At 34.3% G+C, this 26,713-nt stretch overlaps 3 protein-coding genes and 5 non-coding genes across 14 annotated transcripts in view; 3 read left to right on the top strand and 5 right to left on the bottom strand.

The window, feature by feature from the left end:
• LOC116845448 (protein single-minded-like) overlaps positions 1 to 6,962 on the top strand; it is a 245,266-nt gene extending 238,304 nt beyond the window's left edge. For 2 of the 3 annotated variants that reach the window (XR_004378247.1, XM_032818153.1), the window contains 2 exons: positions 1,022 to 1,344; positions 1,771 to 6,962. Coding sequence is in view for 2 of the 3 variants with exons in the window: in XM_032818153.1 (XP_032674044.1) it covers positions 1,022 to 1,303 (282 nt within the window). In the remaining variant the exon portion in view is untranslated. Of the gene's footprint in view, positions 1 to 1,014; positions 1,345 to 1,770 lie in introns of all 3 variants that reach the window. The other variant, XM_032818152.1, reaches the window with a different exon arrangement.
• A 246-nt stretch (positions 6,963 to 7,208) lies between these two features.
• On the bottom strand, positions 7,209 to 10,833 carry LOC116845461 (spermine oxidase-like). The gene is made up of 6 exons (XM_032818180.1): positions 10,706 to 10,833; positions 10,125 to 10,478; positions 8,915 to 9,106; positions 8,491 to 8,816; positions 8,112 to 8,390; positions 7,209 to 7,696 (listed from the first exon to the last, which is right to left on the bottom strand). The coding sequence occupies exons 1-6, from the start codon at positions 10,831 to 10,833 to the stop codon at positions 7,530 to 7,532; spliced, it is 1,446 nt and encodes a 481-aa protein (XP_032674071.1). The 3' UTR covers positions 7,209 to 7,529.
• An 878-nt stretch (positions 10,834 to 11,711) lies between these two features.
• Positions 11,712 to 26,713, bottom strand: part of LOC116845483 (aromatic-L-amino-acid decarboxylase-like) — a 52,340-nt gene continuing 37,338 nt past the window's right edge. The window contains exons 1-9 of one of the 5 annotated variants that reach the window (XM_032818224.1): positions 25,581 to 25,729; positions 15,700 to 15,945; positions 15,315 to 15,548; positions 14,624 to 14,753; positions 14,132 to 14,392; positions 13,360 to 13,477; positions 12,841 to 12,928; positions 12,537 to 12,737; positions 12,104 to 12,391 (exon numbers count right to left, since the gene is read on the bottom strand). In XM_032818224.1, coding sequence (XP_032674115.1) covers positions 12,104 to 12,391; positions 12,537 to 12,737; positions 12,841 to 12,928; positions 13,360 to 13,477; positions 14,132 to 14,392; positions 14,624 to 14,753; positions 15,315 to 15,548; positions 15,700 to 15,900 — 1,521 coding nt within the window. In that variant the 5' untranslated portion in view covers positions 15,901 to 15,945; positions 25,581 to 25,729. Of the gene's footprint in view, positions 12,392 to 12,536; positions 12,738 to 12,840; positions 12,929 to 13,359; positions 13,478 to 14,131; positions 14,393 to 14,623; positions 14,754 to 15,314; positions 15,549 to 15,699; positions 15,946 to 16,765; positions 17,031 to 18,374; positions 18,507 to 25,580; positions 25,730 to 26,713 lie in introns of those variants that run through there. The other 4 variants (XM_032818223.1, XM_032818226.1, XM_032818227.1 and 1 more) reach the window with 4 other exon arrangements.
• Positions 15,023 to 15,094, top strand: Trnap-agg. The gene has a single exon. It is a non-coding gene; the product is annotated as a tRNA-Pro (tRNA).
• Trnap-cgg lies at positions 19,134 to 19,205 on the bottom strand. The gene has a single exon. It is a non-coding gene; the product is annotated as a tRNA-Pro (tRNA).
• Positions 19,827 to 19,898, top strand: Trnap-agg. Its single transcript has one exon. It is a non-coding gene; the product is annotated as a tRNA-Pro (tRNA).
• On the bottom strand, positions 24,516 to 24,589 carry Trnat-agu. Its single transcript has one exon. It is a non-coding gene; the product is annotated as a tRNA-Thr (tRNA).
• On the bottom strand, positions 25,423 to 25,495 carry Trnaa-agc. The gene has a single exon. It is a non-coding gene; the product is annotated as a tRNA-Ala (tRNA).

Below are 26,713 nucleotides of genomic sequence, written 5' to 3'. Positions count from 1 at the left end.
TATATATATATATATATATATATATATATATATATATATATATATATATATATATATATATATATATATATATATATATATATATATATAAATTCATAAAATTACTTTTGACGGAATATTTTTTCCGACCATTTTATACTCAAATGGCGGTACGTAATCAATGCTGTTTGCGGTATACGGAATGTTGTTTGTGCACAAATTGATCGTTCGTGACAGTAATGGTTGATGATTGGAGTCTCATCGTACATACACAGGCATCTCCCTATTGAAAGGCAAAATCAATCGTATAGATTGAAGGAAACGCGATTGTGTACTACTGCAAGTGTACTACAAGGAACATAAGTGTTTCTTATTGAGCTATGGAATTAGAAAATTTCGATCATCTTATTAGTAAACGACATATACTAGTTGGACGCAGTTTTTTGAATTATTAACACGCTTAATAATTGTAAAAATGGGTACACACTTTTACGAATATATGCAAAACTGTATTCATTTTTGTGAGTTCTATATTGTCGAACATACTCGTCCACTTGACATGTCGTATCAAAAAAAATGCATGACGAATCAAAAGTTCGATTGTTTATTTTCTATGTCATCGTACACATAACTTTGTTAGTAATTATTTACCAAGTTCACCATCACTGTTACAAGAATTATTACAGTTTGTCAGCGTTGAACTCTATGGATACGGCTTGAACTCTAAATAATCGTTTAGCAACAACATCATCAATTAAAGAACCTCAAAAATATATACGAGTGTTACGTAAAAATGACACAATAACGTTTACATGATTATGAAACTATATCTAATTCTATTTTTCTAAAAGAGAAGCACGTTTGGAAAATAAATAAGATGTACGAATCGAACAACTGAAGAAGAAGAAGCTTTTGCTTCCTCAGCGATATTAGAGAACAGAGTTCTAGCCGTGCTTACTTGGCGCTGTGTTACTATCTGGAGTAAGAGGAGCTTAATTTAGCACACGTGAAGATAACGGGAAGACCGTCCATTTGGTTGCAGCACGCCACCGTCAGCTGCGGGAACGGGGACGGCGGGGGTGGGAGCAGGCATGGGCATGGGCACCGGGGCGGACAACAGCACCAGCAACAGCAACGTCTTGTACCACCCTCCGCACCACCACCACCACCACCATCACGTAGTGGGATCCTCGGCGGCGGCAGCGGCGGCAGCGGCAGCAGCAGCGGCGGGAATGGGCCCAACTGTCCCACAGATTCCAAACCGGACGCCGGGAGTCCTCTGTTGTCCATCTCTGAGGTGACTAACACCCTGCTCAACCAATAGTCCCTTCGCCACCTCGGCCTCGCTCTATATCAGTGAAGAAGGTATGCATTTGATTCATTACTTCAATAGTTTCGTAAAAAAGTATTATATTATTTCGAAAACAATTAGGGGACCACAGCAAATAAATTTTGCAGTTGTAATTTCATAGCTCAAGTAAAAGATTCAAGAGGAAAATGGATAGTTGAAATATCCCGTGTGTTTGTGTGTAAATCTGTTTACCAAAGATGAAGATTAAAATTAGTTACTAAAAGAAATACTTTACTATACATTTTTACTTATTTTAGATAAAAATACTTCAGATATATATATTCACTCGCGCGTTACTCTTTATCTTAGGTAAGGATACTTTTGAAACTTCTCTAGATAAGATTGACACTTGAAGAAATGATTTCCTACTGATCTTAATGTTTCCATTTGTTTTAACGTGCGTCTGAATATATTCAATGTGTCTGTGTGTCCATTTGCAGATATCTCCAAGAGGATGTCCTCACCGAAGCGGATTCCAAGACGCGTCACTGTACCATACAGATAATGTCGGTTAAAAAAAAGTAAAAGTATTCGTATAGTACTGTAACATACTCACATTACGCAGCTAATAACCAATCTACTATTACGTAACTTTCATTGCATTAATTTATCCGTACCGATACGTGTATTAAGTGGATGTTCTTCAGGATTCATAGTTTGAGTCAGCATGTACACTGATCGTGGAGCTTGTATGTGTGTGTGTGTGTGTGCGCGCGTGAGGGGCAGCGATCACAAGGCTTGCGATTTTATTTGTTCCCCACTGTAGGATGCAGCGATTGCTCGACGAGTGGCAATAAGCGCTCTAGAAAAGATGTAGACCACAGTCCGATTGATTTAATGTGAATCCTTCGTTTCAAAAACTGGGCATTTATTAAAATAAATAAATAAATAAATAAAGGTCCAGTTATTCGTGTTAATTTAAAAAAAAAATTACGTTCTTAAAATTAGAGAATATATCATTTAAATTTATATTATTTTACTAAATGTGGAATAATCTTTACTATGAAAATTATAAGTCTGATAAGAGTACATTTGGAAGTACGAGAACGAAGCTCGTGCGCTTCAAACAAGATAAAATTAAGAACAATCGTTATTGTACAATGCATTGTTGTGCTACGATCTGATAATATTTGAACGTGGCATAAACATGCAGATATTTTCGACTCTGCTGTGATGAACTGAAAAAGAACACGGTGATCACTGCCCGGACACTGAAGCAGGAGCGGTATTAATGAACGACATTCCTTCGAACCAAACACCAGCGAACGGTATTTTTTATACCCACGAGCACAAAATTCGTCGTCTCGAGATCGGACTTTGATAAAGCACAACATACGCGACTTTAGTTTGTATCAAACTACGTGTCCATGTGTTTATATAATTCTATTCCGCGCGTAACGCTTTTGTATCTCCCGTGCGATTGCACGTCTGTGTAATTCCCTTTTCGTTTCTTTTTCTAAAGGAGAATATGAATTCTGTGATATGTGTTAGGTAATTTAAACACAACGTTCTTCGGAAGGCGTACACGATCGTAATATTTATTGAGCGTGAAGAACGGCGACAAGAGAGAGGAAACTCGTCGAGGAATTGTGAAAGATGCGCGGGAGCGATGTATAGAGAAAGAGAGAGAGAGAGAGAGAGAGAGAGAGAGAGAGAGAGAGAGAGAGATACGAATTGCTAATGCAGAAACGTAAACCACGGTGGTCCTTTTTAGGCGAAAATCGAACGCGCTCCGAGAGATCGAATCTTGCGAGGACATACGTTTTCTTTTTATTTGTTGGGACGCGTAAAGTGCGCGAGAAGCGACACGCTTGAAGAGTGTCGATGTGATTGTTACTACTTGGTAAGCGAGCAGATACGATACCATTAAAATGAGAAAAATTACGCATTATTGACATTCCAATACGTATATGTATACGTCCAATACGTATATGTATAAGCGATCCCTCTGAGTTACACGCACTGTGAAGCGATCTAATGCTATCCCTGTCGCCGGGACAAGGCGTAAATGTAAAATAAGTTCTCTTCCTTTCGCGATAAAACTACTCTCCACTTTTTACACGATTTTTTATAAAGATCGAAACTCTCCAGTGCAGTTACCCCCAAGGTTTTAAATATAAATTCACTATTCCTGCGCGCGACTCTTGGCTTCCTGCATATATTTCTTTTGAAGAATATCTCGCAATATAATTAATGGATTGTCATGTGGCAAAGATTTGGAAAAAGGCGCAATTCCCGCTTACACACGTCGATTGTATAATTCTGCTGTAACTCTAAGTAAAAATTGATTTTGAAATCTTAAGTTGCGCTTGTAGCTTTAACGTAGAAAATACGATTGAAAAACTTCAAGCATGACAAAATATTATATTAAATTAGTGTATTATATTACCTCTGACAAAACCAAACGCATAACTTCGTGGCAAATAATAAGTTTACAAGCTTATCAGTTGTTGTAGCGGGAATTGATACGAAGTTTTGAACTTCTCAAGTTATTTCTCCAGTTCTTTTTCGAGCGGTAAGAATCTCATTAAATGAACAATCGCGGTGAAAAGGTGAAAAGCGATATGATAGCCCGTTCATTCGGCTGAACCCAGTCTTGCCAATATTTTGTTAATAAGTTTGTAATTTTTGTACTTAATTAATTTATACATTATTTATATGTGTACGTGTAATTCGTGCGTATTTAGCGACGCTAGATGGGCCTTCCAATAATTTTAGGTGCATTTTCACTTGCAAAATCGAGGAGATTCCCGAGAATTCTCACATCAAAAAACATATTCGACGAGGGGGAGGGACAAAATCCGCGAACGAAGATATCGTACGAGCACAAAGAAAAGAAAAAAATGCAAAGGAAAGAGAAAGAGAGTTATTTTAAGATTAACGTTGAGAACGAGTTGTCTTGTCTCTACGCGCTTCTAAAAAAACAACTTCACATATCCGCAACCGCATATCACAAAGTGGTATAAAGGTAAAGTTAGAAAAATAGAGAGAAAGAGAGAAAGAGAGTGGGAGAGAGAGAGAGAAAGAAAGCGATATATATTTAGATATTCTCTTCCATATACACTTTTCGAATCATCGATCATTATTTATTAACTGTAATGCGTAAGATCGTATCAGGCGCGTTGTACAGAAATAACGCTCCGTTAAGGATAATAAGCGAACTCCGTTTCTCCTACGCGCTTCATTCTCAATAACGCGTCATACTTTTTTGTATGTTCATATGTAACGCAAGATATGTGTCTATATTTTTAGTATAGTCGAGATATGTTGGATGCAAAATCCAGACGGGCAAGTGTCTCTCCGAACAAATTACTCCAATATTATATCATACGTAATATCAAGGATTTTTATCGTTCAATGCGAGGACCATATTCCAATATGAAACAGTGGTTAAAGAAGATACATTGAATGTCATTGTTTGATGAAGTAGAGCGAATAATATCTGATAAAATTGAATCGAGTCGTCCGCATTTAATCGCCGTCGGCTTTCTTTCGCAATGTGGGAGAGATTTGGACTTGTCTGATTTGTGTTTGCATTCCGATCTTCGATTGTCTAAACTCTCACTCTACTTTGATTGACTTTGCAACAAGACACAGCTCAAGATGGCATCGAAACGTGTTACTGACAAGCGTATTCTCGTACTTTCGTACATAATTGTGCTATTGTGGATAAATGTCAAACTTAAGAAGATTACGGAATAACAGTCTCGCGAATTAGATTGCAATAATTTCACTGGAATAAAATGATCATTCTTCTCGATTGCCGATTTTAATTTAAATTCAGCTGGTCAATGGACTTGCTTCACGGCCAAAAAAGACATTTAAATTCAGCGTGCTAAAGTCTTCCCGATGTCTTCTTCATGTTCCCGTCGACACACGGACTGAATATATAAAAATTGATCCTTTCGACTCCTTCGAATTTATAGAAATCTTCTACGTACAACACCGTGGACTTAAACTTTTGATTGACAGAAAAAGAAGATTCAAGTACGCCACAAGTAGGATGTTAACGAGAAAATTGAGAATACGGAATAGTAGCCCGTTTCGAGCCAAACTCTTGTACATCTATAATTCTGACTTACTGTTATAGCTTGCGAGTACCCTCGTTTCTCTGCAATATCCTTACACGATAAGAAGCTACTATTATTACTATAAGTAATCGAGTCTAGTCCATACATAAAAAAATACGAGTTAGTAACGATATGCTTAAATTGTGATAATATTCTCGCCGTGAAGCTGATTTAATTGACAATCTTTATTGCGTCCATCGCTATATAAGTTCTCCCTTGCGCGTTAACATGTAAATGTAATTATTAAGGAAGCAAGATAATACCTTTTCCGGTTATATACTTCCCGGTATGTTAGACGTACTCTCGTCGACAGCGGTCTCCACTTCGTACGTTGAGTTGCGATCGCGAGGATATTTTGACGATCTAAGCATAGATGTATATTCACTGTATATTTGAAGTAAGGTATCTTATTATATGATAACGTGTGCATAGTCGTTAAGATCATAGTCGGTACAGATTTTCAAGCAGCTACAAGCCGTACAGACCGAAAGAAGAAAAAAAAGAGAGAAGAAAACACGTACCTTATTTTCCAGCGATTATTTGTCGCCTCGCAGAACTGCGAACTGCGATTGAATCTTACATAGGACACGTCATTACCGTAAATCTCCACATGTGTGGGAACCCTGCGTTATTTTGAAATCGAGTGACCTCGTCTAGGAAGCTCGGGGGAGTTCGTTTCTTCGAACAACATACATACGCGAATTTTGCGCGAGACAAAAGAAGAAGAAGCGGAGAGAGAAAATTCGAGCCGGTTCTTGCGATTGTCGAACGCGAACTCCTCGTTCGAGATTAGTTTTGCCCTTTTCTATCTTGCAATGATAATGTTATTCTAAGATAAGGAGCGGAACGTATCTCATTCGACAGCGAGCTGTAATTCCACGAGACTTGCGAACGTAGAGAAGATGCTTTGATAACAATAGAAATGTTTTAACGATGGAACGTTCCGAATAATCGATCAGTCGTCAAGTGCATTTAAGCACATAACACGATAAGAAAAGAAATGAAAAACTTGGCGTTCCCGCGTTAGAAGAACATTTTTCAAGAATTATTATTCCTAAATCGTTTTTTACTTAAGAAAACCAAATGCGGAAACACATCTAATTTGCTTTAACACTCGCACTCGAACCGGCAACCACAGGTGCTTGAGTAAGAAAAATACACGATCTCTCAAATGGAGAAACTATGAATTGTATACTCGCCGACGAATCATCGCTGAGCTACTACCGCGAATCGAAAGGACACGACAATTTTGCGCGCAGATGCCTTCTTACAATCGCTAAAACTAATCTTTTACTGTCTCACTACTACGATACGATGATGAAAGCTATGTTCCGTGTTCTTATTTGCAATCGATTTTATTTCATATATCTCTAAATGTATCGAAGTCGATTAACCAGTACCATGCCAAACCGAATTTTGAATCTTGATCACTCCATCCATTTTTCTCTGATATATTATATCCTATAGGATTTAGCTACTATTAACACTATTGCTAAAGATAAGCTCTACAAATAAAATTTTAAAAAACTGTATCAAATGTTTATATGAAATAAATTATGATAATGCAATAAAATCGGTATTTCCTTCTCTTTGCGTCACTTTCAGCAGTTTCACAATTTATGCACAAAATAAAATACCAATAATGCAATTCGGCATTATAATTTATAATAATAATTTACTCTTTTCGCAGATGACGATAGAAAAGAAAAAAAATACGGTTTTGGTAGAAAAGTCATTTATTCAACAATGTCATTTATTTAATAATATTAAATTAAATTAAATTACTTCGTACGAATTACATTGCTAAAATTAACTAAATTTGATTAATTAACTAAAATTTAATTAATCAACAGTTTACCTGGCGCCATTTAGCGGTATCATCAGGAAACTTGTAAAACGCCTAATAGGTTTGAGTCTCGACTAAATAGACCTGAATCTCAATATTGGCATTTAGTGGATTTTCTTATAGCATCATAAGAAATTAGTAACTTCATAAAATATATCTGAAAACTATTTTTAAATAATGCAATATATAAATTCCATACAAGATATCACTATATAATCAACATTATTACACGTAACATATTTTTTTCTCTTCACAGACATATTTTCATTTAACTGGCATTAAATTATGACTTAGAGCGCACTTTTTTCGGCGGGCAACCATATCGTTTCGTCAATTGAATAATTCTCTCAGCCTCACGGATACCACTGAGTCTTGCACCGTGCACCGTGCTATGATGTCCTGGTATAGTAGCTTCTCCCGCAAACAAGAGTGTAGGAGAATCACAGGATCCTGGGAAAAATATATTACAATTTAAGCATGATACTGAAGAAGATTGTCGTCTTCAATACAAACTGTGTTAAGTTAAAAATTATGTTCAAAACTAAGAAAAAATTTGCATATATATATATATATATATATATAATTGTCTGGATCTATGTTGACTAAACAAGTATTTATTCAAATATTTGCTTTTGAACTGATAAATATTGATTTCTTTTCGAGTTGTCGATTGTTCTGTGAGAATAATCGATACCTTGTAAAATATTTTAGAAAAGTAAATCTTTTAGAGTCTAATGTCACACTCAGTGACGGTTTTATAAGGAACTAGAGATATTGTTAGAGTTCTATAAAAGTACGTGCATATTTTTACATATTCTTTTTATCTCGCTCAAGACTTCAAGGAACATAAAAAATTCAGAGTTACCTGGTAAAGGAGCAGCCAAATCGCATTGGTGGCCAACAGTACTGTCTATCGCCATGTAACTGTAAGCCCCAGCAAAATATTGATCCATGCACCACTTGCTCCTCAGAATGTTAGCTGGATAAGGCAACGTGGGATCACCGGTGAATTGACGAAGAAGCCGCGTTACCGACTCCACCACTAACTCGTCGGAACACAACTCCATATCCAATGCTTCATGACCGCATACCCAGGCGCATAGCACGTGTTGAGAACTTGGTAACTCCTCCATGTTTGTCACACCTGCTCAGTCAAATACGAATCGTCTGTTAGCTTATATCTGTTTGTTAGCTTCACACATCAGAAATTGATTAATTCATTAGTTAATAATATGAAAAATAACCTTTCACCCAATCGTCTCTATCCGCTAGCTCTTCTGCCGACCAAGCCAGCTTAATGCCACCCTCTCGCCAGACCCAAAAGGGTCTCGCATATTCTAGGAAGATCTTGTTAACGTATCCGTAACCGAGTTTGTTGATCGCCTCGACCTTTTCGGCAGATAAATTGGGACAGAATAATTTCTCGTGCTGTTGTTTCAAGACGCCAAGTGAGACTGTGACGATAACGTAGTCAGCAGGCAATTCATCGCCGTCGTAGCATTTGACGACAGCTTGGGGATGCGTTTTACTTGCTGCTCCCCATCGAATGCACTCGACTGGTTTGCAGTACCTGAAAATACAACGACAGACCTTTCATCGCCGAATGTTCGACAAGTTTATTACAGTTAATTCGGCTGCTTCCGCTTCTTGTATTTTTTTCTTACTAACTTAACGCAACAATCGGGCAGATCGCGAAGCAAGGGCGCTAACACCCCTACGTAGCCCAACGGTACTCTGATGTCGCCGCCGGGGATTTCGATGTAGCTGCCGAATTGATCGGCCGAGACGAGTGAGAGATCGTCTCCGCATTGGCACCTCACACAATTCGTCAAACCGTACATCACCCTCGCAGCATCGTATCTGCAAAATCATAAACCTGTCCTTATCTTCCCGCAGGAGTTTCAAATCGTGACTGCACAGTAATGCAACAGTCATGCTCGCTTCTGGCTGACGGCGAAAGACGATGGAAACATATACTTGAAGAATAGATAGAAAATTTAGAGTTTATTATTCCACTCTGGGATTGATAGTTCCTTAGTGTACAGCTAAACGTTAGAGTCGAACATTATATAACAAAAATACATAAAGAATTATACAAAGATACATTATGAAGAAAATAGAAGAAAAAGAAAAGAGTACTTCTCTGATACTGTAACAGAAAGAAGAAGGTAAAAAGTAAATACACAGTCTGTCAAGTAAAAGCGTGGTCGGCCTTATTCACAATTGCTAAAAAGTATCGCCCTAAATCTGTCGTGAATCGATAAAAGGAACTTTGTCCTTGATGCACTGCCAAGAAAGATTCAATTGATTTTTTGTAAGAGAAACACGTTGAATGTCAAATAGTAGCGCGTCGCGCTACGAGGCTGTAGTCCTTTGCGCTCACCCGAAAGGTCCGAAAATGTCGCAATCAGCGGCTGCTAAATACATGAGAAAGTCAAAAACATTCGTACAGAAGTGGGTGCACCGATACAATGGCAAAAAAATGTCGATGATTTACCGGAACATGGCTCGATAGGCAAATTTGGTCGAAAGCATGCCTCGAAGATGCCAGGCAATTATCGACGCCGGTGGTGATTGGACGCATTATTAACATAATTGCATCTTTGTTCTGATTGAGTACAATGCATATATGTATTCGAAAATTTTGTTTACTAATTTTTTTTATAAATTAACCCGACCACGCTCTTACTTGACAGACTGTACACAAATCATGATTCGTAAGAACAAAAAAGATGAGAAACTGAGTTAACAGCAGCAAAAGGGAAGCTCGGACTGTAAGAAATTCGTTGACTTTCACAAACTTCGCGGCCAGCCTTTGGCGGTGACCCTTACATCGCTGCTGAGAGATCTCTCGTAAAATCGACCTGGGTAACTGTACCGTTGCTCCTCCGGGAAGTTGTGCAGCTCCTGCTGGATTCTGATGCCCATAAAATTCAGCAACGTACCGTGCTTGCGACCGCAGCCAAAAGTGAAGAGGGCCGCTGCTTGCTGCTCGATCTGTCGGAAGGTATGGTACGCCGTGATGCTGACCGGCAGATCAATAGCCCTGCCTTCGCTGGTGCAGAAGATCCCGTGACTCGGATCTGGTCGTCGGCAGAGCGGCGATTTCAGTAGACCCTCCTGCGCCGCCAACGTGAACACCGGGTTCGCCACGCAGCCACCCTCGATCCACGTAGCTCCCATCTCCGCCACCACGTCGCCCAGCCAACAGGAGTGAATTCGACCACCCGGTCTGAAATTCAAAACGAGTCGTTTAGCCCGTGCAACCCGTGAAACAAGATCTCAAGGTCGCGTAAATTATTCGTTTTCCATGGTAGGATTCCTTAGGTGTTTTAAAGCTTCTATTCACATAAAGATATCGCAAATTATTAATCCATGAATAAATATAAAATAAATAAAAAAATACACTTTGAAATCAGTTGTTCAAGAGAGATTACGGTGCACGTAATGAACGAATACCTATCCGTCGCCTCTAAGACTGTAAATTTTTGAAAACCGCATTGAGCCAATCGATGTGCTGCTGATAATCCAGCCATGCCAGCGCCGATGATAACAACAGCTGGTTCTGGTTTGCACGGATCTATCATGCAAGGATCCAATTGACATGTTTCGAGTTTCGACGTTTCCTTGCATTCAGCATCCTTTTTATTTAGTCCTCCTCCTTTATTTGATGAGAATAATCTACAACGTTAGACTTGTAAGTTCGATTTGTCAATCGATCATAATTTATCAGTTGCAAACCTTAAAGTAAATAGTAAATAAAGTAAATTCTGTTTTAGTTTACTAGCATAATAAATAACTTCGATAACAAGCAATAAGTCCTTGTCTACAGCTTTGCTTTAAGACCGTAAGAAATTCACCAACTACAATCGATTATTCTTCTAAAAATCGACTATGGTTGGGCAATTTCTTACGGCTTACGTCTTAAAATAAGGTTGTGGACAAGAGCTTAGTGATACAGCAAGAAGATAACGTAAATAGGTTGTATTTCAATATTCATTGCCAATACTAAAAACCTAGTGTACGTTACATATATTATAAATTTTCGGTACTGGAAATAAATATTAGAACGTAGCTTTACTGATATAAATTAATGACACGCGAAGATATGACGTATTCTTTAGGAAAGAATACGTGTGACTTTGTATACTTAATAGGTTGCTGTTACTTCGCATATATATATATATACCTTATGAGAAATCGCTGCAGTATGCACTTTGGTATCTTGGATTTCCGAAAGAGCATCTTCTTTAGTATAAATTGTAAAAACTGGCGAATTATGAAAAAAAAAGTTATGAAAGAAAATATTTAATTTCTCATTCCTTTTTAATGCCGCGATGCGGCTTGCTTCACGTGTGTCGTTTGCGACTGTCAAATTATTGCGTGAATTTTGACAGCTGTGCCTTCGTAAGTTTAGTGCTAAAAAATACGAGGAAGAGAGAGGAAAAGAGAGAAAGTCTATATATTTATTAAAATAATTTACTTTTATTTTAGCAAAACATACATTACTATGGATTTTTCCTTTTTTAAATGATAAACAGTAGTATAATAACTTATTATATAATATCTTATCAACGATAATATCTTTTTATATAATATCGTACTTTGCCTGTTTTTCGTAATTTGTTATTTGTAGCTCGTAGCTAAATCTATAACAAAAGTCTCTACTGCACTATCTACATGTTATCTACAATACTATTATTAACGTTCACGTGAAGGTATAATAGAAAAGATCTATACAGTACTACTCACATATAGCTTCAAAATCTACGAAGAATAGAATTACATATACGATACAGAAAATAGAGGATGATATAATAGATTCGATCTATGAATTATGCAAATGGAAAAAATGGATTATGATATTTTCGGTGAGACATCCTTCGTCTCTATATTCAAAATCTCTATTTTCGTCCCGATTTCATTCCTTAATTTTATGGAGCTGTCAATCGAGTTCTCGCGCAAGATTTCTGTCGTTTGGGTGGTTATCTCGTTCCAGGCGAACATGATATCTTGCTCCTGACAACGTTGATTACCCACGACGAATCGGGCGATAAATTTATTTTGATAAGACGCGGCGATGAGATAGATTTTCTTTCTGGCTTGTAGACGATCTAAGAGCTCCTTGGTCAAACTGTTATCACCCTGAAGAAAATGTAATCTCGTTGTTGCAAAATTATCGAGAGCGATTCGAATGATTCGAATCAAACGTACAGAGAGAAAAACTGACATTATAATTGATTAATTACACTTAATACCGATAAATTAATATTTATATGTAAAAATATACCTTTATTCGAAAACAAACGAGACCCAGGACAGCCTTGGTTACTATTTCAAATCTATCGTCCGATTTCACATAGCTCTCAAAGAGACGCGCTAACTTGATACCGTGTTTAATGTACTCCTGAAGTCCCTCTACTCCGTATATGCGCATGACGAACCACAATTTTAACGAACGGAAACGCCGACCCAGAGGAATTTGCCAGTGCTGTGTCACGGAGAATCATAGAAGTGAAGGATACTTAAATTACACTGTATAAATAAACGAAGCTTTTTTAAGAAAAGAATATCAACAAGCAATAAAATCTTACTCTATAATCAGGTACGACATCCTTCTCTAAAGGCAAATATATCCTATTAATATTAAACGCTTGCACGAGTCGTCTCGAATCCTTCACCCTGCAAGGAATGGCTGTAAGTACTGGTTTATTTTTTATTTGGTTTCTTTTTTACAGTACACACACATATTTATTAATGTATTAAAGAAAATAAAATGACAGTCGTGATTAACAATAACAATGAATTTAAGGCTCGTAAGATATTCAATCAAGAAAATTAATAAAAGTGAGGTCAGTAGAGCCAACATGTGAGTAGTAGCGCACAAAAATTATTCCTCTTACCTTTTAATCCTATATTCTTGACTTTTGGCTTTTTGACTACATAATACATGATTATCTTGACTTGACGATTACATGTTTGTTGTATATATATAGATTGTTCGTGCGTTGAATATTTATATTTGTTACGAAAGAGGATTTTAAAGTGTAATTGACTTTTTTGATTGTGCAACACATGCAAATTACTTTCTTATGTAAGACCAATATACGTACCACAATATCGAGGCATCGAAATTCACCAGCAACCATTTATGCGCATTCATGTTGAAGGAATCCGCATACTCAACTCCAGACATCAAGTAACGATATTCGGGACAGACGAACGCGGCAGCTGAATGAGTGGAATTGACGAGAGTGATGAATTTTGTTGCGATATTTATGACGAATATGAGAGAGTATATTAACATTTTATGCGCCGAGTCCATTTCATTTATCTTTTGGTTTACGCCGAACGATACAATCAAGTTTATATCGTCGGTCACTAATGACCGACGTAGTCTGAACGAAAAGTCCATCGTCGGTCACCCGTGACCGACACGGCGCTTAATGTGTTAATTACTATAATTTGGTATTTATTAACTATTATTAGTTAATTCTCATTATTATTAATTATATTTTCAAGTAATATAAAAAGTATATTATTATTTAGCCAGGCAAAAGCACAAACTTCTAAAAAAATGTCTAAAAGGCATCCAAAAGACGTTCTATCTTTTATAAACATTCTTCAGATGTCTTTAATGCATTAAAGAAAATAAAATAACAGTCATGATTAACAATAATAATAAATTTCAAGCTCGTAAAATATTCAATCAAGAAAATTAATAAAAGTGTAATTATAATTATTGCAATATAATTGTATATAGTAAAGAAAAACTTATCTCTCTTCCCGCCAGTTTCAATAGTAATATTTCAATAACGATATGCCACGCGGAAAGTAATTACTTATTCAAAAATTGAATGTAGAACATAACGTATTTACACCAACCTGCGTAAGCGGCGTCGATGTGTAGCCATATATCATACTGCTTACAAATAGGTCCTATTTCGTCGAGATTGTCAAAGGCGCACGTACCGGTTGTTCCTAAAGTTGCGACGACGTAAAACGGAATGAAACCTTTCTCCACATCCTCCTTTATCGCTTTCTTTAAGATTTCTCCGCGCAGAGAGCACTTATCATCCACTGGTAACAGCCTCATTGACACCGATCCTAAAACCCCTGCCTTCTCTACCGAACTGTTTGACTGATCTGTAAAATAAATAGAACGAAAAATATCCCGTCGATTGACTGGAGAGATAGTGAAGAAACTATGACTAACAGCTGATTATTCCAATCTCTTGATAATTTACCTGACAGTTAAATCATGTACCTATCTTCGTATTTTCTTCAAATTGAACTGAGACAAACACATAATTTAGTTGTTAGGTACCTTACCAAGAAATTGGAACAATGGGCTCTAAAAGGTTAGACGATACTAACCAGAAGTATATGCGACTAGCTTGGATTTAATGAGATGCTCATCCATGTCCGGGTAAAGAGTTTTCATATGACGCGTCATATAATCTTTCGCGGCCAGTAGACACAGAAAGGTAGATTCACTGGCGGATCCCTGATAATGACAGGATCAATACGAAATGATTAGGTTTATAAAATTCACACACATTCTTATGATGTGTGTGAACGCGTCATTATATGATCGTTTGTAACGTGTATATTGAGACTGACGTTTATCACACTCGAGAATATAATCTTTCCTATATTCAGTTACAGAAATATCGCGAATTTTTATTTCAAGGAATTGAATAGATTGCATCGTAAAATTTATAAATAATACAGAAATAAATCTCAGCTTGTGGTTTATCGATTCATGGATATAACGGCTCGTTGGTCTAGGGGTATGATTCTCGCTTAGGGTGCGAGAGGTCCCGGGTTCAAATCCCGGACGAGCCCGTTGATTTTTTCTCTTTTTTTTTAAATAAAATTTACCTTAATTGGTAAAAAATTGAAATTACATTTCAAATTTGGAAGAGTCAACGAGATATCATGTATTTGTGAGAAAGAAAAAGACGCGGAGAGAGAGAATCCGTTTTCATCAGTTCTATTGTGCGATTTTACGGATCAATAATAAAGCAACGATAATTACTGATCTAATTCTTTGAACAATAATTACCTGTATGACTCCACCACCTTGTCCATCGTTGTGACGTAAAAACTCACTAGGTAGACCCAACATTTTGCCGAGCCAATTGCAGGCGATCATCTCGAGCTCGGTGCAAGCAGGAGACGTTATCCACGAAAAACCCACGCAGCCGAACATGTTGCTTAAGATTTCGCCCACCAGCGAGGGATAAGAATTACCGGTTGGATAAAATGCATAGAAATTCGGCGAGTTCCAATGTGTCATCTGCGATTATCGTCAGCATTAATATATGACGGGAAAACGCGACTCTCGTGAGAACAAGCGATGCGTTAAAGAAAAAATTATATCAATTATATACGAGTTTTATATCATAGAGATTTTCCTTTTAAAAGTAAAAAGTAAGATGAAAACTTACTCCCGGTACAATATATTGCTTCACATCTTTGAGCACTTCCTGCCACTTTTCCGCTCTATGCGGCGCCTCTTCTGGTAACAGTTTGCTGAGATAGCCTGGTTCCACACTGGGCAGAACATCTCGGTCTCTCAAATTGTTAGTATAATCCACGACGAAGTCAATAACCGTCTTGGCGAATTCCACGAATTCCGATGTGTCCATATTTATAGTCCGATGTTCCAAATTATAGAATCACACTCACAGCAGCTGTAACAGGGAATTGGTAATAAAAAATCAATTTAAGTTGAGACTCGTCTGACAGCGGAGCGGAGAAAAGATGAACGGAATTGTTCTATTATTTCGGATAGAGAATAAGTCGATTACGATTGTGTGAGTTTGAGGAAAGTATATGGTTTCTCGCGAACAATCTAATATAACAATATAACTGTATATTTAATATTTGAGGCTTTCGCAGTGTCCACGAATATTAGATTTGGTTTCCGGGTTTAAGCCGCGTGGATTCTTCTGATTCCTATTTGATTCCTGTTGTTGGAATCAGACAAAGAAAAATCCACGCGGCTCAAACCCGGAAACCAAATCTAATAACAATATAACTGTATATCGTGGAATACCGCTATGAGGTAGTAAAAGATAAATTTTACGATTACTACCAAAGTGGTTTAACCTTGACTGAAAACTTCACGCTTATTGTCATTTACGCGAAATAGCTTTAAGACCTTGAACATCTAAGTCACTTCAACACTTCCTTTCTTGCTGATAATAATTATCATAATTTTATAGCTTCCTGCAGTCTGCCGTGAGAACAATGTGTGATATTTATAGCTTTTCTCCACGTAGAAATTATAATATTAAATTACTAGTTATTATAGCATCAAGAAATTCCGGGATTTCGTTCGACGATCGTCAGGAAATTATTAGAACAACCGATCACTGTTTTTAGAAAGCAACAGATCTTGTTTTTGGAAAAATAGTAACAGTAACATTACGAAAGTTCTTGATAACAAGTAAGTAATAATTAACATACTGTCGAAAATAATTCTCAAGCACGATTGACAATAAAACATACCAAGTACAATCACAATTCGCGTCGCGAGATTTCTCGATTTTCACAAAATGTATCTTACAATGAGGACAACGAGAATGTCATTTTAAAAGCACTACTTTCGTACAAATGTCGTTGTCGTCGCGATTTTTCGTTCAAATCGGTGACTCGTATATTACTGTCACTTTTATAAAGAGCACTGTTTGACATGTGAGACTCGAAATCCAACTATCGAAATTTGCTGCGCGATTGCACGTGCTACGTGCAGACCGGCCGACGATTATAAGGCAAGTGTTTTCGGGTGGATACCATCGCATAAAGTTAAATACTGTCTGTCACACAGAAAACTTTCACTTGCTTTCTCCGCAATCACATGAAATATTGGTCTGTACCGGAAACGACGTTTATTCTTTTCTAATGTTGAGAATGATTGGCCGGCGAAGCCGCCTCTTGTAATCAGCTGACGACTAGCCGCTATTACTTCTTATGGGAAAAATACCGCGGCTTGTTAATTGACGCATTGTTGCACGAGACATCATGTCATTTTCGTGATTATCGTGGCTATCACACGATTGTTGGATTCTTTGGCTGTAGTAGAAAAACTATCACTCGGTTCAACGAATCTACACTGCGCAATTACTCATTACGAATTTCGACGTTCTCCTTTTTAAATATTTTCCAAAGCTTTGAGACTCTTTATTAACCTTTAGACCGCTAAAAAGTCTAAATATAAACGCGAACCGTGATCGAAACTTTGTATATGATATAAGGTACAACTTTAGATGACTTCAGGGATTTGAACACTTCAAGCTGGTTTAAAGATTACCGCGATCTCTTTTATATAATGTATGACTACTGTGAACACGTGTTTTCGTTTCTGTTAAAATATCGTGAAAATTAGAAAGTGAGAGATCGTTGCCTTACTCTCAAGAAACTATTTGTATGGGTACAGAGAAGAAATTGAATAAGTTATCTTGTATGTCGACATCGAAATACGATCGAAATACGATTTTAAATATTGCGAAGGAACATGCCGCTACACGACACAGTTTCGACCTATCTCGTCGGAAATTAAGTATTTAAGAAAATTAAAGGAACATTTTACATCCACACGATCATTCGTACCCCAAAATTGTCGGTTACCTACACTTCAATTAGCAGCTACATGCGCGTAATCGACATTTTCCACTTTCTCTCTCTTCCTGTCTTTGCTTTTCACTTTCTCTCTCTCTCTCTTTCTCCGTGTTTTCTTCAATTATCGATTACTGAATTATTTGTAAGCTGCTAATATCATTTTCTTTGACAAATAAGTTCATTCGCTTTCTAAGACCAGTAGTGAGATATATTTTAATAATTTTGTTTAATGACTTTTATAAATAGATGTACTCGATATTTTTTGAAAAATTCATATAATGATAATGTGATAACTTGTTGTCAAGAAATCACTAGTCAACAGACAGACTTAATTAAAAAACTGATAAGAAAAAATTCGAGTTAAAATTTCGGTAAAATAAATTTCGGAATAAATTTATCGTGCGTTCTTTTTTATATACAAGTAATAATTATCCAAACACGGGAGGTCCTATGAAAATTCTAAAACGAAAATATCGTAGCAAACTGATTTTCTTCGTACCTTGCTTTTCTCAATAACTTCAATGTCTTTCTAAAAATACGAGTAGCTCTAGCACTCTAGTAAAAAGAATTCCGTCTTACTGTGAACTGCTTGTAATCTCTTGCTTTATATATCTTCGAATAGTCTGAGTCGTAGGACATTCCCCACTTTAGGTGTATGGCAGAAATAGATAAAAAATGTCATTTTAATTTATTTTAATTTAATACATATATGTAATCTATTATTTAAGATAGTAAAGCGTATACGTATATTTAAATAAATATTTAATCCTTGAATATAAATTATATAGGAAATATATTTTATCTAAGTTAAACATATATAAATATTATATTTATCGGTTTTTAAGCAGGAAAAAAATGATCGTGAGTTTCACCGGAGATAATAACTCTGTCCGGTTGAGTTTGTGATTTTTATCACATTATTACCACATTTTTTAGTCTCTTAAAGATTACTAATTATTTCATTTGTAAATGAAAGTATCTTGGAAAGTGTCTTGGAAAGTTATTGGCAAGTGTTTTGGAAACTTTAATAAAATATTAAAAACAATATCATTATAATTTTTATCTGTTAAACGTAAATAATAATTATGATTGGTTGGAAAATAGCGATAGGAAAATAAACAGTTATAAGCCACGAAAATAAAAATTTCACGACTTGCTGCGAACCTTCTCCTCATTTTCTCAGATCACATTGTAAAGATAAACAATTTAGTATTATTAATTGCAAATAAAAAGTAAAGATGTAAAAAATAAGAACTGTGGGCTCGTCCGGGATTTGAACCCGGGACCTCTCGCACCCGAAGCGAGAATCATACCCCTAGACCAACGAGCCACTTGAAAACTTTTTTCCTCTTGACACTCCACGTGGTCACGGTAACAAAGTTAAATATAATAGTAACATAATGAAAACAAAAAAAATTAATACGATAGCGTAGTGGAACTATGAAGCGAATCAGGCAGCAAAATTTCGTGAAGATACTTCATGATGATATATATCCCTTCTTCTTTTAGCAAAAATTTCTATCACTATACTTTTTAACAGACATATGAAGATTATTATACCGTATACACACATTAACCGATCATTTTTTGACGTAAAATCAATATTTTTACAGCATTTACGATTTTACGCATCAGGCAATAACATTTCCATCTTAAAATAATAATAATGTTGTCGAAATTATGTTCATTCTCCGTTTCCATTCTTCCATTTATAATAGCTCTACAGATAAAACAGACTTCGCGATGTTAAAAAGCACTTTAATCAGTCGTCACGCATGAATTAATAAAACGTATCTTTGAACTACGCACCAGCTACATACTGTCACCAATGAGATGATTGCTCTCTGAAAATCTAGTGTGTTACGTTTTAGAAAACTTTCGCCGTTCATGTGGAAATGTATGTTATGCACGTTGTGCACGTCTCGTTATAAAAGTAATAATCTTTCAATACGGCTCGTTGGTCTAGGGGTATGATTCTCGCTTAGGGTGCGAGAGGTCCCGGGTTCAAATCCCGGACGAGCCCGATTTTTTATTGATCTAACCGGTTTCACGCTGACCTACTTTCTGGACTTTCAGTTCGCGGCTGTGTTTACACATAGCAAACATATTTGTAATGGGTCTTCTATGGGACAATAAGCCGTTAAATGTTATACATAAGAGAATCCATTAATCAGAATTCTTCATCTTTATTCTGAAGGATTGTAATTGGTAGATTTTCTTATGTGTTATGTGTTGTGTTACGACTAATGGCTTATTGTAAAAAGCTCATAATTGTTGCGATGCTCGCAAACTATAATACTGTCATTATTATTCATGTTTACGACTTATCTGTTCGGTTATCTGCTTTTATACCGTAGCTAACATTTTATACCGTACAAATTTATGCTCATTACGCGCTCCTTAAATTCCAACCAAAATTGAGATATTACGCGTTATCGAGAAAAGCGCGTAGCTTGATAAATTCTTGAGAAATTAAAAATTATGTTCGAAATAAAATACAAAGTGAAAATAGAAAGTCGTAGAATATGGTATATCGTCGTGTCACTTCTAGATTTATTATAGATTTTCTATGTAGTAAATATATCCCACTGAACCGTCAGGAAAATTATTTGAAATTTTTTTATTGCCCTAAACTGAGTACGGAGGAATGATACATAATTAAAAATTAAAATGTAAATATCAGAACAATAAAAATTAAGCTTATATTAAGCTTATAGAGAACAGATAGTCAACGGTTAAAGAGACATCTAAGGAAAAAAAGGGACACAATCACAAGAAAATAATCTTTACGTGACGCCGCAAATATCTATGATTTTCTTGCAGACATCAAAGGAAACGTATCTTGAGATTGTATGAATGTTAAAATGGCCTTCCATCTTCTTTCGTAAAAGATTGTCCGTGACAATCACTTTGTTCACGGTCATATTTTTTTAGAACTTTAACCGCGACAAGCATGAACGGTCTTGTAATAAATTCACTGAATTGACTTGGAACACGAAACTTTAAAAAACGCGATATGCAATTGTAAATACGCCGCGTATATATTTTCTTCTTGTCTCAAGGCTATAGTAATAGTTTTTATTTGAAATTTGTCTTACGTGAAATATATTCAGGTATAAATTTCAAGTTGTATCAGAGTATTTTTATTTGAATTGTACGGTTCTCGTGTTATTATATTTATAATTACAATTAAACCGAAAAACTCACATTTAACTCTAAATTCTAATCTAAATGTTTCGTTTGAGACAAGTTTCAAGTAATGGTTATTAATACAGACCTTAAAAATTCATTTTGCGATTGTGTATTTTGTTGTGTTTGTGCAAAGTGTATATCAATTCTTTTAATCTATAAACTTGCATTAAGTGTTTAAAATTTTTCATCTGTTACTGAATTCCATAACGGATAACGGTCCACGGATCGTATATATCTGAATGTATCAAACGACGCGATAAAAAATGGTAAAAAACAATATATAATGACAGGCATGAGTATAATTATGTTCATACCATACAATCTCGCGACGTTACTAGTTTCTATCGAAATTTTCACACTTTCAACAAAACATATCCTAAATCGATATTTAAATTTATGACAAAATGAAGTCTAGTCTTACATTCTAAACATTTAAGTAGAATTTTAAGCGTTATAAATTATACAACAATATGGCTACAAATTATCTACAGACTAATTTCAACTTATACAGATAGTAATATAAATGTAAAAATGTTCTATGTTGCAAATACATTACGCGGTTAGCTATTATGTAAAACAAACTTTTAACATACCGTTTTTAAAAATATTGTAAAAAATAATTTAAAAAATAATTAAAAAAATAATTTAAAAATAATTTCTCTCTGCTTCAACACATGTCATTTACGACGTGTGTCGTAAAATGTAATATGTAATCTCCTTGATAGTAAAGCGAATCTAATATCTTTTGTCGTAAAATAAAACTAAATTATAAATAAGGTAGAAACAGGCAGTAAAAGAAAGACATAAGAAAAATAAAAGATTAAGTCTTATTATACAAATGACGTAAAAGAAGTGTCGGTGACTAAGCATAAGAAAGCATTTGGTTTTTTTTTTATTGAAAAAAGTCCACATAGAACCGAAATTGGATTTGTTAAATAAACGAAATTACCTTATTATGTATTGTTTGATACATTCAGGTATGTAAAATCCGATTGTTATCCGTTATAGAATTCAGTAACAGATGAAAAATGTGAAACACTGTAAGTTTATAGATTAAAAGAATTGATATACACTTTGTACAAACGCAACAAAATATATAAACGCAAAATGAATTTCTAAGGTCTGTGTTAATAGCCGTTACTTAAAACTTGTCTCAAGCTTTCTGATCATTCAGCGATGCGGCAAAAGAGGCTCGCTCGAGCTTGAAAGCGAGAAAAGACGAGGAGGATGAAAATCTTACTGCTGAAGGACAACTTTATGGTCCTGGGATCACAGACTAAAAGTAAATTCACTAAAAGTAAAAAATTTCAATTATTAATCTAAAAATATTAACATTCAAAACTTTAAACGTGTTTTTCTCAAGACAACATTTTTATAATTAGCTACCAGTTTTATAATTGACTAGCTTTTTTAATGAAAAAAAAACCAAATGCTTTCTTATGCTTGGTCACCAAAGACACTTCTTTTACGTCATTTGTATAATAAGATCTAATCTTTTATTTTTCTTATATATGTCTTTCCTTTACTGCCTGCTTCTGCCTTATTTATAATTTAGTTTTATTTTACGACAAAAGATATTAGATTCATTTTACTATCAAGGAGATTACATATTACATTTTACGACGCACGTAAATAACATGTGTTGAGACAGAGAGAAATTATTTTTAAATTATTTTTTAAATTATTTTTTACAATGCTTTTGAAAACGGTATGTTGAAAGTTTGTTTTTAAAATAATTTTTAACCAGTTTACTTTAAATTTTAACATTATTTATAAAATTAAATTTTCTAGAGCAATACATAGGATTTTCTTTATAAGTTACAAATTTTTTAGTTACAGCTCATTTTTTGTGAAAAAAATGGAATTTTTTCTTTTAAACTCCACCATTATGTAAAAAATCAATATTTCCAAAAATATATTTCTCTAGATATTGGAGTAAAAAAAATAAAAAAATTAGTTTTTTGTTCTAGACCAAAAATTACGGTATTTATGCTGCTAGCCGCGGACACCTTGCCAAATCGACTGTCTCCTTCACGCTGCTGCAGATTCACCATTTTGTAAAATTTAATTATGAAAAAATTATTTTTTGTACTTTTTGATATGCCTAATAAAGTTATCAAACTATTTAACTATTTACAAAATCACCATTTTGTAAAATTTAATAATGAAAAAATTATTTTTGTACTTTTTGACATGACTAATAAAGCTCATTTTTTAATAACACGATTCAGTAAATAAAAAAAAATTCCCAAAAATAGATCTAATTTTCAACCGGTTACATAGGTGTTATCTCTTAATTTCCCATCTAAATAATCTATAGCCTTTCGTAACGATTCAGTGATCGCAAATAATATAGTAATTAAATAGTGATTAGCTACTTAATGAGAAAAAAAGAAAAACAATAAATTTCAATTACGTATCTTAAATTAAGATAAGAACGATTTCATTAACTTAAATTAAATTAAGAACGGTTCCTGTTGTTCACAATAATGCACGAATTTATTTACTGATTTATTTTTAGTTATGTTTTTATAATATGTTTTTCGCTAGAATTTTATAATTTTTGTTAAATTTATATTTTTATTAAAAAGTTATTTTATAATTTGGAGTTTTTTATTCTTTATTGACTAATGGAATTGAAATACTAGGTTATTTACAAGAAAAAAAAGAAGAACTTGGTGTTTTCTTTACTTTTCTATTCTATTTTTAATTCTATTGATAAATATATTTAAATAAAAAAATTAAATAAATTGATTACTATTTACGATCATATTTGTATTGTGTTTCAGTTATATAGATAATTTACGTAGATGAATTACGCGATAACTTACGTCATGCATTTAAAGTGTGGCAATGGATAAAGTGATTGTCACGATCAATCTTTTTCTTATGCTGTTTGTTACTATTTTAGTCAGTTTACTTCACACATTTAATTTGTAATAATGTGAGGTAAAGATATTAATTTTTGTACACATACCTAATCTTGAACATTGTTATTGTTAGTCTTTAAATACGAATATTTAAATTTTCAACATAAAATATTTTTATATACTCGATACTTGTACATATATTTTATGTTGAAAGTTTAAATATTTATATCTAGAAACTAGAACAAAAAGTGTCCAGAATTAGGTACATGTCAGAGTATTGATGTTTTTACCTTAATAGCAATATCTCATCATTCGAAATAAATTAAAATTATTTTTTTATTCTTTATTTATGGCTCACTTTAGAGCATATTAAATAATGTTGCTAATATATTTTTTGTCCTCTTATCGATTAACTAATAAGCATCCTTAAGCATTCCAGCGTACAGTTGTGTATTTGTTATTTTATGCTTTCTTTGGCTTTTTGAAGTATAAATAAAATACGCATAATTATTTTAAACGCTGTAATTATACATAAAATCTAAAAAAAAAAACAAACCGCACTCTGACAGCGCGGACCGAGGCCCCGGAGGGATTCGAACCCTCGATCTCCTGTTTACTAGACAGGCGCTTTAACCAACTAAGCCACGGCGCCAGTGTTGCAATTACTTTCTACTAGAAAGTATATCAATCCCATACACATTTTGATATATTTTAACTTGTAATTAAGACTTTCTCTCTCTAAAATATCGTTTTAAACATTGTTTTTATTTTAAATTAGTGTTTTAAACAATGGTTTAGCAGTATCAGTATACTTCAAATTCTGTTACATTGATATAAAAAAAATCTTACGAAACAATTGATCGTCAATAGAATATCGCAATAACAAAATAAAGTATTCAAATATCGAAATTAAACAAAATTGATGAGAGAAACTCTAAGAGAACATTTAATTTTGTGTAAATTGCTGCAAAAATGTATATATTACAAATAGTAATAATTTATGTATATATAATATATTATGTAATATAATGTTAATATAATATATTATGTATATATTACAAATAGTAATAATTTAATTGTTAGTAATAATTATATATATATATATATATATATATATATATATATATATATATTAGTTAATATTATTAGTTTATATTAGTATTATTTTATATATACATATATATATATATATAAAATGAGAAATTTTTTCGAAAAAATTTAATCGAAAAGCAAAAATTTCGAACGACTTCCTGTTTTTTGTAAAAATATACGGATTTCTTTAGTTGTTTATATATCTTAATTTTATAAATAGGTGTATGTTGCGCACTTGTGTAATTTATAAAGCAAGAAATGACAAAAAAGTAAGATCGAATTTCTGTTTTTCCGCGAAGATATACGAATTTCTTTAGTTTTTTATATATTTTAAATTTATAATTAGGTGTATGTTCCTTGTATAATTTATAAAGCAAAAAAAAATAAAAATTGTGGAGGCGCCGGGTATCGATCCCGGTACCTCTCGCATGCTAAGCGAGCGCTCTACCATCTGAGCTACGCCCCCGATGATGAAACGTACCGAAATGTTTTATATCAATAACGTTTATACACATTTCCTTATATAATAAATAAAGATGAATAATACATACCCCATGAAATTATTTTTATCTAATAAGTATTGCAATTACACGTATTATGATGCAACGATACACTCTCGCACAAAAAAATGTGACACTTTGACGTCCACCACTTGACATAACGATCAAGCGGACTTTGTTAACACATACGTGTTATACGAGAGCAAACGTGTCAGAGATATCACACGTACATTTAATTTTATTTTGTAAATAAAATGAATTATGCTTTTGAATTTTAAAGTCGATGCACATGTTATCTTTCGTTACGTTCGTAAATTCAAGAGATAAAAGAAGTAACAAATGATTGCAAAATGTTCGCTGCACAAACTAAATAAAAAATAAGTATGTTATTAAAAAACTTTACGACGCGTGTGTTATCTACCTTTTGTCTGTCATTGTTAAATAATGAAAGAAATAAATGATTTTTCTCTCTCTCTCTCTTTCTCTAGATTGTACAAGATACTTGTTGCACGCAACCGTATATAATTAACATTCGCGAATATCGCAATGAATAAGCAACAAAAACAATTCGGACAAACTGCCCTAGAAGACACTTATAAAATGTTGTAAAGTAATGACGACACTACTAGTGTGTCATCTTCATATTGGACTGCAAAAGGAAAAATAAAGGAAATGAAATTTAGCGGAGACTTTCAGCACGGAGTCAGCACATTCGGTAATTCACAAGAATGGGACAGGAGGAGTGGGAAATAGTAGTGGCAGAAAATTGGAATCCTGTCGTGACACCATGTTACCTTTATTACTATTTATTACAGGATCTCCTTGTAACGGTAAATAGTTCCAACAATAGATCGTTTGTTCTAATATTAACACTGTGTGATATTTTTATCTTTGCAAAATATCACAATACTTGAGCAAACACTTTTTTTATGTAAAAGAGAAATAAATAGAAGAAAAAGTTATTACAAAAATTAGATACAAATTTTTTGGGAAATCTAAAACTACATTGTATACGAGTACAATCACGAATTTAGAAATTATATTGGCATTTTCTGCATAAACATAATATAGATTGTATACTAAAAAAAATTTCTCATTTACACACACACACACACACACACACACACACACACACACACACACACACACACACACACACACACACACACACACACACACACATA

This window comes from Odontomachus brunneus, unplaced genomic scaffold (assembly GCF_010583005.1).
Source record: "Odontomachus brunneus isolate Ranch 3 - 2012 unplaced genomic scaffold, Obru_v1 Obru_scaffold_052, whole genome shotgun sequence".
Lineage (NCBI taxonomy): Eukaryota > Metazoa > Arthropoda > Insecta > Hymenoptera > Formicidae > Odontomachus > Odontomachus brunneus.
This window is presented reverse-complemented; position numbering and strand designations above follow the sequence as displayed.

Bases quoted from the DNA above. Each gene is read 5' to 3' on its own strand.
- LOC116845461 (XM_032818180.1), bottom strand. From the start codon at position 10,833: ATGATAGATCCGTGCAAACCAGAACCAGCTGTTGTTATCATCGGCGCT. The intron at 8,817-8,914 runs GTTAGTAAGAAA...TTGTATTTTCAG, and splicing joins CTGCCCGATTGTTGCGTTAA to GTACTGCAAACCAGTCGAGT. The intron at 8,391-8,490 runs GTTATTTTTCAT...TTGACTGAGCAG, and splicing joins TAGAGACGATTGGGTGAAAG to GTGTGACAAACATGGAGGAG.